At 44.3% G+C, this 13569-nt stretch overlaps 1 protein-coding gene across 7 annotated transcripts in view; it reads left to right on the forward strand.

Moving 5' to 3' along the window:
- The window catches only part of HDAC8 (histone deacetylase 8), a 98945-nt gene that overhangs the window by 35068 nt on the left and 50308 nt on the right, over nucleotides 1-13569 (forward strand). For 5 of the 7 annotated variants that reach the window (XM_032791614.2, XM_075068688.1, XM_075068691.1 and 2 more), the window contains 3 exons: nucleotides 1920-2032; nucleotides 4959-5036; nucleotides 7123-7231. The exons of 1 other annotated variant lie outside the window; for it this stretch is intronic. In XM_032791614.2, the coding sequence (XP_032647505.1) occupies nucleotides 1920-2032; nucleotides 4959-5036; nucleotides 7123-7231 (300 nt within the window). The remainder of the gene's footprint in view (nucleotides 1-1919; nucleotides 2033-4958; nucleotides 5037-7122; nucleotides 7232-13569) is intronic. One more of the 7 variants, XM_075068692.1, reaches the window with a different exon arrangement.

Here is a 13569-nt window from a genome sequence, read left to right on the forward strand (position 1 = left end):
GCCCAGAGGAACCACCTGTAGCCTTAGTTTCAAAGTTACAGCAAAACAAGGATAAACTCTCTAGCAACGGGAACATTCACAAGTTGAGAAAAACAAAGATAAACTAACACGCCTTGCCTGGCTGTTACTTACAAGTTGACTTGTTCAGAAAAATTTGGAGAACATGGATTGATGTCTGGTCCCTCTTAGTCCCAAGAGCGAACAACACCAAAACAAAGAACGCAAACACAAGCCTCCCTTCCCCCCCACCCCTCCAAGATTTGAAAGTATTATGTCCCCTTATTGGTCCTTTGGGTCAGGTGTCAGCCAGGTTACCTAAGCTTCTTAACCCTTTACAGGTAAAACGATTTTGGTGCCTCTGGCCAGGAGGGATTTTAGAGTATTGTATACAAGAAGATTGTTACCCTTCTCTTTATAGTTATGACACTTTACTTGGGGGAGAGGGGGAACTGAGGCACAAGGCAGTTAAGTGACTTCTCTGCGGTCACACAGCTTGTTAGTGGCAGAATTGGAACTAGAACTCAGGTCTCCTGACTCCTGCTGTGTGGTGCTGTGTTTGTTGTGCTGCCTCTCAAAGAGAACTCTAGAGGTTGCCCTTAGGTGACTTCTGTGTTAGATCATTAACATGCTTTCCACAGCAGATCTGAGCCAGCATTCAGCCTGGATCCTTACAGAGTAGTGATTTCCCCTTATTTCTTTTCTTGCTGCCTCCTTAAATCAGCCTTGTACATATGAAGAATTCCTGGGATAGGAAAAATAGGACTTTTCTGCAAAGGCGGTGCTGGGAATGTAGAAGTCCCATGCATTAGCTGAGGACAGCTGTTTCCCTATAGCAGCTTGCATTTCCTCCATTTATTTGACTATGTAACAGCTACAGGAAAACATGTTTCATATTAATTTCATGGCCCCTCCTTTCCATGGGAGGAGGAAGCAGCTTAATTTCCCATCCCCCACCCCCCCCCCATGACTCCCTTGCTGGTGAATTTTCTGGAGGGGGCGGGGTGTTTAAAACTGTACTCCTCTTCCTCTGAACTGCATTCTGACACTTCATTGGGGATATACACTTCTCACGTGTGCAAGCTATGAGGTGGATTTCAGCCATCAAAACTAAATGGAGACTGGGAGGCTGACGGGGATGGGAATGGGAGCTGGCCCAGGACAGCAGTGGCCTGACTGCTGTTCTTGAAGTCAGGCCAGTGCTGAGTACTTTGGCTTTATTTGTTGGGTGTCAGAGTTCTTGGGGGAGTTCCCAGCAGCAAGAGTCCAGAGCACCAGACTGCTCACTTTTAGCCCATCAGCTGAGACTGACTACAAAAATTAGCTTGGACTTGTAGACCTCCATAGTAGGGGGGAAGGCAGGGCTGAGGTGCATTGGCACGGGGAAGGTTGTGCTGCAATGTCTCAGTACTGTGCTGCAGACAGAGGAGTTTTAGGTGCTGGACTCTCAATCTGCCACCTTTCAGTAGGACCAAATTCACTTAGTGTGTTAGATTTGTAGGAGGCTAATAGCAGCTAAATGTGTGTGTTTAGCTGCTCTGTACTTCCCTCTGCTGTTCATTCCTGGGCCAGTCGAGCACAGTGTCTCAAGCCACCAGAGGCCATGATGGCTATTTTGGTGCGGGATAACACCAGCAACCTTATATTTAACATTTCAAGCTGGACATCAAGCCCAAGTTTCCAAAGTCCCGTGTAACTGATCAGATACACTTTTTGTGTCTTGTGGCTGGCTGTCATGTTGCTGCTCCTGACCAGTGGGACTAGTTGACACCCATGCCTTAGTGTTCCTCCCTTTAGTCCACACAAGACGGAGGCTGTGCTGCTGGATGGGGGTTGTAGAGGGCTCAGGGGGCAAAGGTTGGGCCAAGCGGCTGTCTTGTCTCCACTTGGAAATGTTGAACTTCCTGAATGTTTCCTTGCAGAGATGAAGCTTCTGGCTTTTGCTACCTAAACGACGCCGTCCTGGGCATCCTGTGGCTGCGTCGGAAATTCGACCGCATCCTTTATATTGACTTGGACTTGCATCATGGGGATGGTAAGGCAGCCATGTGGGCTGCTAAGTGGTCCTGGCAGGGCAGTGCTTCGGGGAAGCTTTGTGGGAGCCAGGATCACCAAGGGGCTGTTACTGCAATGGAGATTACCTGCAGCACTTTGAAGATAAAGTGGCAGGCAGGCAGACAGGCTTTGTGCCTGTTTTGTTTGGGTTTATAAAACCATAAGAAAAGCCCCAGTGTTGCACTCTTGACACCTCAGCCATAAAATAGAAATACACTTCTTCAAACAAAATGTACGCAAATGAACAGCCTTGTCTCTTTACCGCTCTTGCATAGATTCCAAGTCCAGAGGGGACACCTGTGATCATCTAGTCTGGCCTTCTGTGTAATGCAGACCACTGGACTCCCCCAGCAGAATTGCTGTTTAAACTATAGCATAACTTTTTAGAAAAACATCCCTGCTATTAATCAACCACAACTAAGGGAAAGAAAACAGTTCCACTGCCCCATAGAAGAAGGGTGATTAGGGCTGCTCTCATCTATTTTCACAGCCTGAAGATTTGCATCATGCCCTGAAGTTCGGCAGTTTCAGGCTACTTTGACTATTTAGGTGTGGGGGAGGAGGCTATGCAGCTGAGGGTGCCTCTAGAAGAAGACCCTGCCAGTCGATCCTTCTCCCCAACACCAAGGGGACTTGAAATCAGCAGATGCGCTGAAGCTGAACTCCAGCAGTATAGCACAAGGAGTGAGAGGTTCTCTTAAATGGGAGGGGCTAAACCACTTAGAGCTTAATGGGTTAGAGCCAACACCTTTTCATGGTTTCCAGAAACCAGTGTAAATCCAGGAGCTCTGGTGTCCTGCCTTGATACTCTGCATAGCAAGTGGGGTGCTGCAGTCTGCACACAATTGGATTTGCTAGTCGGTTTAAGGTGCACTCCCATGTCGAGTGCATGGTGATACCCTCAGGTCAAGGTGATAAAGATGTGGATTAATGGCATCCAAAAAAGTCCTAGCCTTCTACCTAATGGAGTGAAAGAGCTGTCTTGATTGCAGTGGCTGGAGATCTAGCTAGATCCTAAGACGGCACATATGCTTTCAGAGGGACAGGTATAATTGTGGCCAAATCTTTTAATTGTTTTCTCCAATCTACCAGTATCTTCAGTGAGTTGAGCCTTTGTCAGCTAGGCCAGATCCAGGCCCCGATCTTTACCTGACTGCTGGTAGAGCACACGACTGATTCACTTGGGTTGATTACAAGTGAAGAGCTAGGGCAGGATGAGGTGTCATTGGCACCACAGCTCGTGTCTCCTCGCTCATGCTGTTAGTGGGAAATGAACAGTGGTGAGGCATTGGGGCCCTGCAAACAGACCCGTGTATGGAGGAGGATGCCTAGAGTGCAGCTTTCACAAGCCAGAGGTACTAGCTCTCATCTTGCTGTAAAGCAGGGGTTCTCAAACTGTGGGTCAGGACCCCAACGTGGGTTGGGACTCTGTTTTAATAGGGTCACTAGGGCTGGCGTTAGACTTACTGGGATCTGGGGCTGAAGCCCAAGCCCGCTGTCTGGGGCTGAAGTTGAAGCCCGAACCCCACCGCCTGGGGCCGGGCCCAAAGCCAAAGCCCAAGGGCTTCACCCCTGGGTTGCAGGGTTCAGGTTACATGCCGCCTGGCCGGTCCTGAAGCCTTTGAGCTTTGGCTTTAGCCCCCGACCTGGGGCAGTGGGGCTCGGGCTTTGGGCCCCCCAAGCCGGGGCAGCAAGCTCAGGCTTCGGTCCCCACTCCTGGGGTTGTGTAGTAATTTTTGTTGGCGGAAGGGGATCACAGTGCTATGAAGTTTGAGAACCGCTGCTGTAAAGAATGTTTGTTTGTTTTTTCTCCACTTAGCAAGGTGAAGTTCCCTCAGTTCACTTAGGCCCAGGTCTTCAAGGTATTTAGGCACCTAACTCCCACTGATTTTTTTTTTTATTTTTATTTATTTATTTATTTATTTATTTTTTAGTGAGAGTTTTAGATGCCTAAACACTTTTTGAGCCCCTGGGGCTAGTCGCTGACTTGTGTTAGGAGCTGCCTTGCGTGTCTCTCCCAGCCCTGGTGCTTGCTCTGTGTTATTAAAACACACGGCCCTGTGGTGGTGATCTGAGCAACGGTGGAATATTAAAAACAAGCAGCTCTGTATTAACAAGCTCTAATTCTATTAAGCCCCTCTGCCAAGGGGTCTCAAGCAAGAGGATTTCCTCACTGCCCCTCACATTCCATACAGGATGCAGGATTGTGTGATGGCCAATCCCAGAGCTTAATTGCTTAATATCATCAATGCAGATTTGTGATGTTGCAGCAGTCCGTACTAAATGATGATTCTATAAAACTAAAGCTGGAACGGTCTTTGACTGAAGCTGCTCTCTGCATTGGGGCCATTATTTCAACACTATTTAACGTTTCCTGCTCTCCTAATTTTTATGGTGTGTTTCATTTTGGTCCATTTCCCCCGCCCCCCCACATACACACATTTGGTTTGTATTAAGTCTTCTGCAACTTCTTTCCCAATGTCTGTGTATATTAAAAAGAGGCTTGATGAACTGGAGTGCTGCTAAAAAAGATGGATCATTAACTCTGGTTCTAATCAGGGACAGGTCTGTCCTGGGGCACCCTAATTCTGAGCTGCCAGGCTGCCTCTGCTCTTCCAGTCTGAGCAGACAGTACCAGTGCTGCGGACTTTTGCAATGATTTATGATGTGGAGATGCATTCGCCAATGATTAGGTTGAGACCAACAAAACTCATTTCACTTGTGACCCACGACACATTTGAACTAGTCTCTATTTGTTAAGGAAGGATTTACTGTGTCATGCTTGCCTTTTGCACATTCTCTCCCCCTCCCCTACTGCTTGTTTGAGGTGTGCTCTTGTGATTTCTTTGTAATGTGTAGTTCATGTGAGTAATTGACACCTGAGTTTCTCTCTTTCTCTCTGCTAGGTGTGGAAGATGCCTTTAGTTTCACCTCCAAAGTCATGACTGTGTCTCTGCATAAGTTTTCACCAGGATTTTTCCCAGGCAAGCAATCTTATTATGGCTTCACTAACTAGCAGAGTTTCTGCACTTGGGTTAAGTTCTGTTCCCTTCACTCTTTCCAGGTTTCGCACCACCCGTCTGTGTCTGCATCCTCTCTCTATCCAGAAAACAATACAACAGCAGCCCATACACTCAGTAGTGCACTTCCTCAGCCTCTTCCTGACACTAAACCTCAAGGGCACGACCACTGCTGGGTCCATTCCACTGTGCTGCCACTATCTCTTCCTGGGCTGGTGTCCTACTGTGTAGCAGAGAAAAAAGCAGAACATCAGCAGGGTTTGGATGAGCCCAGAAGGGGCACTGAGGGCAACCTCACCCTCTGTGTACCTTTAGAGGGGAGAAGGGACAATGCAATGAGATGCAAGGCACCCTTGCTTGTGCCTTTTTCTAGAGGGAGGCTGTGAGGTTCTAACGTGGGACTCTCTAGAGCTATGTCTTCCCTTACTGCGGATTATCAAGTACAGACACTACATGGTGGAGTGAAAGGCTCTGGCAGCGAGGAGACAGCAGGGATGCTATGCTGTTAAAAATAGCAGTGTAGACACGTGAGGCACTGCTTGGGCTGTACACAGCCCATGTAGAATATCTACCATGGGGGTTCAGACATGTAGGGCACTCTAATCTTCTTGTCAGAGCCCTGGCTCACCGTCTCTACATTGCTATTTATCCCATGCTAGCTGGGTGAGCAGTGTCTGTACTCTACATGCCATCATAAATGGAGACATACTGTATGAGTTAGCTTGTCAATAGCTAAGGAGGACTCCATTGGCACTAATGAAAGCTTTGCAGGACTCTATCAAGAAACGTCTGCAGTCATCCTCTTTACCTGCTTTCAGTTGTGATATGGTTAGATGTACAGAAGCAACTCTTACCAGTTTTCTGCTTTTTCATGTGATGCACTGTTTGCTCCAATCAGAAGTAAAATTTTAAAAATAGCTTTTTTGTTTAAAGGGAACCTTTAACCAGTGTTTTAGGTTTAGTGTTAAATAAATCTTAAGAGCCTCAATTCACGTCCACTTTTGTAATTGAAGGAAAATGCAATACAGATGTCCCCTGCGATGCTGGCAACTCAGATGCAACAGTGCTGTGCAGAAAGTGTAACTGACTATGGAAACCCTGCATGAAACTGGCGAGTCTAGTTTTACTGACTGAGCTGAGTGAAATGTAAAGTCAATGAAGATCGTAAATGATCAGTAAATCTTTCTAAATCCATCCCAGTTTAGTGTTAGGCAATGATTTTCAGTGATACAGACCATGAAACCTCTTAAATCAAGTTTTATCTTCACCATGTCCTGTCCATAGGTGCTGTGCAACCCATGTAGGTCTGTCCTGTCAGGTGCTGAGCCCTCTGGCCCCAATCCAGCAAACCACTTAAGCATGTGCTTAACTTTGAGCATTTGAATAATTCCATTGATTTCACTGGGACGATTTACGTGCTTAAAGTTACAGCCATGGTTGTGAGAGAGGAAATATTGTCCCCATCTTACAGATAGAGAGCTGAGTACAGAGAGACAGAGTGACTTGCCCAAGGAAGTCTGTGACTGAGGCGAGAATCAAACCCAAATCTCCCAAGTCCTAACCACAGGACTATCTTTCTGTCTGCCAGAATGGTATTTATTATACACTTTGGGGAATGTAGAGCCTTAGCACTTGGATAGGTCAGCGGCTTTTATCCAAAACTTCAGCAGTATCCCTTTAACATCAGATTCTACCAAAACCCCTTTCACTGTCAGTTGCAGCAACCTGTGTGTAGATCAGGGCGTACACACTTCCCTCTCCCACTGTTGCTAATGTATTGAAGTCTCTGAACTCTCTCTGGGGCTGTAGTTTGCAGAGCTGGAAATCTTAGAAGTATCTTCCCCAGGGCAGATACTTCTTGAACAAGGTAACTCAAAAACCTCCCCTATTGGAAGTAGAGTGCAGACTTCTCTGAAGGTGTACTGTGCCTCAGATCTTCCCATCCTATGAAAGACATCCCAGATCTGTTCAGCCAATGTTATTGAGCTCATTTTCTCCTTAGCTGACTAATAGTTCTGGTTTGTTTGTTTTTTTTTGTTTTGTTGCTCAGGAACAGGAGATGTGTCCGATGTTGGCCTGGGGAAGGGACGATATTACAGTGTCAACGTACCTATCCAGGATGGCATTCAGGATGAGAAATATTACCAGATCTGCGAGACGTGAGACCCATTTTCTGTCTGTTTTGTTTTGAACAGAGGATTTCAGAGAACAGAACCTGTACAGATTATTACAAATCTTCTTCTTTAAGTTTTGGCCCCTTTATGGTGTCAGTTTAAAGATACAAAGCTATGTTAACTGGTGAGTTTACCTTGTAGGATCCCAATCCCTCTACTGATTGTATATACAGAAGCACTGAGCAGCAATGTCATCCACCTCTAGGTGGAAGGGGACAAGCATCCAGTTCAACTGTGTGTATTTATTTTGAGGGGCAGAGGGTGTAATTTTAACCAAGCACAATGGGTCAAATATCTACTCTTAGACTAAATGCCATGGAATCTCTAGTGTCCATACAGAGAGGGACGTGGTTGGGGGACAAGGTTAAGGTTGTTTGCAAAGCATTTCAAGTGCAAAGCTCCATTGAATTTATTTTATCTATCTTGGAAGGATTAAGGACTGAGCCATCTTTGCTGGAATTGGAACGGTTAGTTCTAAGGAGTCTAATTCTGCACCTTCACAGGTGCATGGCACAAGCCACTAAATCAGCCTTTCGGCAAAAAATGAAATCCAGGGCCTGTTCTTTTCTAAAGGTGATTAACTTTAGGACACTGCTGCTGCATGCATTTGTATGTCAATCTAGTGCTCATGATAGCCAAGGGCTAAACCAGTTGCTAGATCAAGACATGTGATAGGCAGTCATTGTCCAAGCTTCCCAGTCCAGCTCTGGCAATACGTGTTTGTCCTGACCTATATAGTACCCGACTTCTGCCACTACCTCCATGATTCCAATCCTGGATCTCTTCTGAGCATACTGTGTCAAAATGCAAAGTGATTTTAAGATTCCAATAAACATCCACCCAGGAGTAGGATGAGTCCATCAGATTTGTTTCTACTTGTGACTCAAGCTGGGATTTAAACCCAAATTCAAAACTATTCAAACGGAATACATTGGAAGTGTAAAAATCAAACAGTTGTGAAGTCCAATGTGTTAAATGGGAAAATCTTACATTAGCCTGGAGAGCGTTAAATAAGCTAAAGGATCCCTTCCCTCTGACTTCTTTTTTGCCCTACAACAATGATCATAGAGTCAAATTATCCATCCATTTACAAAGTGGTCATGGTATTTGATTCTGTGACCTCCTGTGACAATGAATTCTGTAAACCGGCTACTCCCTGTGCAAAGTATTTCCTTGCATTCTTCTCATCAGTGACCCCTGCTGGCGAGAGGAGCCCCCTTTCATTGGCCGCCTTTTCCTCTTTGGCAAATAGCTGGGCTCCAGACTTGCTCTTTGGCGTTCCCACAGCCAAGCACTAGTAAAAAGTTATGCAAAATCATGCCATTTCCCACTGTCTTGGTGGCAACTGCCTTCCTCGTCTCTATGGAAACTGACCCATTGCAGCACAATGATATAAATAAATAAAAAGGAAGTTTTGCTACTGGAATCTTAAACCATGTGCACTTTGAACTTGCCTCTCTATAAATAAGAGTGCTTGTGTTTGAATGCTTTTGTTGTAGCTGATAAACTCCTATCCTGCTCTTGGGTGGTATGGCATATGTATAATTGCCTATTGTTTCTGCAAATTGAATGACTCAGACTCCAATTAAATGTAATTGTTAGTAATAGCTGCTGTGTGGAACAGAGGCCAAGGTGTGATATTTGTTTTTTTTAAAAGTCTGACATGTCTTTAAAATATTGTAGATAAAGGCAGCCAGAGATGAGACGTTTGAGACTGACAACAGCAGAGCTGGATACTCATCTGCAGCAGTATGCATCAGTCATACACAGTGCAGAGATGTCTAAGAAATTTGTACGCACACAGAGTTCTGGAAACTTAGGCACTTACCTATTTTCTCCATCAAAAGAGAAAGTTACATGAGTTCTAGCTAATCAATGACTATCTCTTATTCATAAGATCATCCAGAATAGCTAACTTATTTGATCTTCCTGAAAAAGTGCTCTAATTAGTGAGTTAGATAGGTTCGGATAAAATGGCAGGTACCTTCATATCTATTTTAAATATTAACCTTCTGAAGATAAAAATATAGCACCTGAACAACATTACAAATGTGGAGAACCATAGTAATAAATAATCCAGAATTTGCAGAGGCATTTTCTGAATTCAAACAGAAATATTTCACACACTTTTATTCAAATTGCTGTAGCAGTTAGTATGGTACATTCACATTTAATGATGTGAGGAGGAGAAATTTAGTTAATTCTCATCTAACAGAGTCAGTGATGTACAAACACAGTAACTATGTGTTCAGTAGGGTCATACATAGTACATTCCAGTGCATAGCATATTACTATACACACATGTATATGACTATATTAGCAGGACATGCTGAGCTGCGGTATCAGGTTTTTCTCAGCATGAGTTTGGGATTGTTGCATTATTCATGACTGGAGAAACCACGAGTTATGCAGGTCACCTCAAAAAAGTGAATGTGAAACCTTTATAGTACAGATACCTTTATATGTTCTGTTTTTAGTAGAGAAGGAGGTTTAAAATGTATTAGCAAGCTTAAGAAGGGTTGGAACTGGATGTTTGTATCCCATCACTGAAGATCAGGAGGCTTAGTTACTTTGAGCCTAGTGGTAACACCAGCAGTTACATTATATAGGATACAAGTATAGAAATCTTCAGATTTCCGCATGTGTGTTGACCATTGATTGCCTGGGGTTAAGAGGAAATGGCTGCTGTGGGCTGGTTATTCCATATTATTGTGCATGTTTCTTGCCCCTGCCTCTGACAGTGACCACTGCCAGATGCTTCAGAGGTAGGATGTTGGACTAGAAGAACCAAATCTGATCAGGTGTGGTAGTTTCTTCTGTACAGGCTTTTGAGGGAAAGAAAACTATAGTACATCTTAAAAATAATCTAAGCTAGCTTTTCTAAGCATTAGTGCCTTAGTTTCAGGACCTTTCAGGATCAAAACAAGGGTTGAGTCCCCTTTCTGGGAAAGTGGAATCATCCTTTCACAATGGCACAAAATGCCCATTTCTAGCTTTGAGTCAAGCAATATCAAATCATAAACCATCTGCTGACCCAGACTGAACAGTCAGTGAATGTGAGAGGTGGGTGAATGTAGAGGAGAAAATATTTTTGTGACAGATTGACTTTTTTTATTAAACAAGACACCTGTTTAAAGCACTTCAGATTTTGGAATGTTAGGCCCAGTCCTGAGGAAATGAGATCAGAGGATAGAGTGTGCAAGTGAGGCAGATGGAATGTGCATTTATCACGTCTCTGTAACTTATAGTTTGCAGTGTTGTGGTAGGCCTGTTGGTCCCAGGATATGAGTGAGACAGGTAGGTGAGGTAATATCTTTTATTGGACTAACTTCTGTTGGTGGAAGGGACAAGCTTTTGAGTGTCAGAGCTCTTCCCCAAGTCTCAGACAAGTAACCAGAGTGTCCAATCTAAATGCAAGATGTGGCAAATTGTTAAGCATAAGGGGTTCATGCGTGCTGCATGAAATGAAGTGGACAATTAATACTTAGCAGGTGGGTGACCAGTTGGTGTAATGAGCCATAAAACCAGTGTCTCTCAAGTCCATGGTTTTTAGTGTCCAGCGAAAGTTATGAATTTAAATTCACAGGCTTTTCTTTTGAAGGTTTTGTGCAGGTTTCCTTTGAGGATGAGGACTGAGAGGTCGGATATGGAGTGATCGCTTTGTGAAAAGTGTGTGCCCTTGGGTGACAGGATGATCTTGTCTTATAGCTTTTCTGTGAGAGTTCATTCGAGAGCATAGTTTTGGGTTTCACCCACATTGTTATTATCGGGGCATTTGATACACTGGAGGAGGTATACCACATGTTCTGATAGGCATATATAGGACCCACGGCTCTTGAAAGTGTGTTGGGTGGGGGAGTATGATCATTGTAGCAGTGGATATATGGCTGCAGGTTTTACACGCTCCAGTCAGCTCCAGCACAGACCCAGAGGTTGGGCCACGCCTCTCTGCAGTTCACTGAAACTGAGATTCAGTCAGCCCAGGGGCTTCTCAGTTAACAGGGACTTTCCTAGCACCCAGTGTTCAGCCTTTTTGGGATCCTGAACCCCAGATAAATCCATTTTACTCTGTATAAAGCTTCTACAGGGCAGACAATTTATGAATTTACCCTGTATAACACTGATAGAGAGGTATGGACAACTGTTTGCTCCCCAGGTATTAATCACTTACTCTGGGTTTATTAATAAACAAAAGTGATTTTATTAAGTATAAAAAGTAGGATTTAAGTGGTTTCAAGTAATAGACAGAACAAGGCATGCAAGGAAAATAAAGCAAAAACAGGCAAGTCTAAGCCTCAGACATTAAGAAACTGATTACAGGTAATATCTCACCCTTAGAGATGTTCTAATAAGCTTCTTTCACAGCCTACACTCCTTCCTAGTCTGGGCCCAGTCCTTTCTCCTGGTACAGTCCTTGTTATTTCCAGCAAACATCTCAGGTGGTAAGCAGGGGTTTTCTCGTGACTGCCAGCCTCCTTTGTCCTGCTCCACCCCCTTACATAGCTTTGGCACAAGGTGGGAATCTTTTGTCTCTCTGGGTCCCCACCCTCCTTCCAAATGGAAAAGTACCAGATTTAATATGGATTTCATTATCAGGTGATGTGGTCACATATCACTGTAAGACCCCTAGTCCCCATTCTCCATGGGCTGGAAGAGCAGGAAGGCTTTCAGGTAACAAAGGCCATTTGCAACTGATTATTTCTGGAGCACCCTTAATGTGTTTACATCAGTGATACAAGTTTATATCTTATTCTCCTAACTCCAGATATAGAAATAATACATGCAAATAAATAGGACGAACACATTTAGTAGATTACAAGCTTTCTAATGATGCTATACAAGAGGTATTTAGTATAAAGTATATTCCAGTTGCATCATATTCATAAGCATATTTCCATAAAGCATATGGAATGCAATGTCACAGTGTTGATCTGCTTCTCTGATGGAATGTGCTTGTTTGATGAGAGTGTTTTAAGGTGTGTACCCTTGACTTTCTCATCAGAGAATATTCTTTGGTATCTGAGTGCCTGGCTGTAGAGAACAGATTTCTTGAGATGTTTGGGTCAGTGGAAGTAAGTGTGGTCATCTGTGGGGTTCCATTGTTGAAGCTGATTGTGGTATCCAGGAAGTTGATGCTAGTGTGGATGTGTTCTAGAGCGAGTTTGATGGATGGATGGATGGTGGTTGAATTGTGGTGGAAATCTGAAGGCGTTTAGGTCATCTGTTTAGTGGATGAAAATATCATTGATGCATTGTTGGTTTTATGATGCATTTTCCAGAAATTCTTCTTCAAGGTGGCCCATGAAGAGGTTAGCATATTATGGAACCATTCTTGTTTCCATGGAAAGTCCCCACAGACTTGGGGACTACATTTGTCTACATTTAAACTTGTGCTGATCTAGTGCGTCAGTGTAGACACTCACTACAGCAATGTGAGGGATTTTTTCTATCACTGTAGTCAATTCACCTACCTGTCAGCCCTTAATTGCCCATTTTAAGTGGTCTCCGACAACATGTGTGAATCTGTCACACCTTGTATTTAGCTTGGACACGCAGGTTACTTTTTCCAGATCTAAGGTAGAGCTCTGTGATTCTCAAAACTTGTCCCTTCCACCAACAGAAGTTTGTACATAAAAGATATCTCACTTACCTCATCTAATCACATGGCTAGTGGCCCTGATTAACTTTGCACAAGTGAAAATGGAGCCAGGTGGGGAGAACTGGGGTCTCCCCTCCAAGTGTGGTGCATGCATAATATAAACATAACTGTATAAAATACAAAGTAAAACTTAAATAGATACATGCCTCCAGGGCTTAAATTCTCAGAGATTATTTCCCAGAGCCCCCCATGCCCCTCCCCATTTGGGGGGCTCTGGGCTTCAGCTGCAGGGTGGAGGGTCTCAGAGCTTTAGCCCCATGGGAGGGAGGCGCGGGGGCTCAGGGGTTTAGTCCCATAGGGGTGGGATCATGCCCAGGCTTGTGGCTTCAGCCTCATGGCAGGTGCACCAGGGCTCCCATGGGTTTGAAAATATTTTCTGGAGTTCTGCTTCAGGGGGCTCCAGCTGAATTTAAGCCCTGCATGCTTCAGCTGTTATATTGCAAAGTCATGTGATAAACAGTTGCTAAAGGATGCTGAAGGAGGCTGCTGCTCCTGTTATCTGTGATGCACATTGAAATGTAGAATGACTAAAAGAATAAGCATGGTACCCTGTACCCACTCAAAAACAATCTGTTTTCAAGGCTTTCCATGAAATAATGTTGGAATTAGGCTGGAGCCACAGCTGCTGCTTCTATGGAAAGAGGAGATGTGCTAATACAGACAC

The sequence above is a fragment of the Chelonoidis abingdonii genome, chromosome 8 (genome assembly GCF_003597395.2).
Source record: "Chelonoidis abingdonii isolate Lonesome George chromosome 8, CheloAbing_2.0, whole genome shotgun sequence".
NCBI lineage: Eukaryota > Metazoa > Chordata > Testudines > Testudinidae > Chelonoidis > Chelonoidis abingdonii.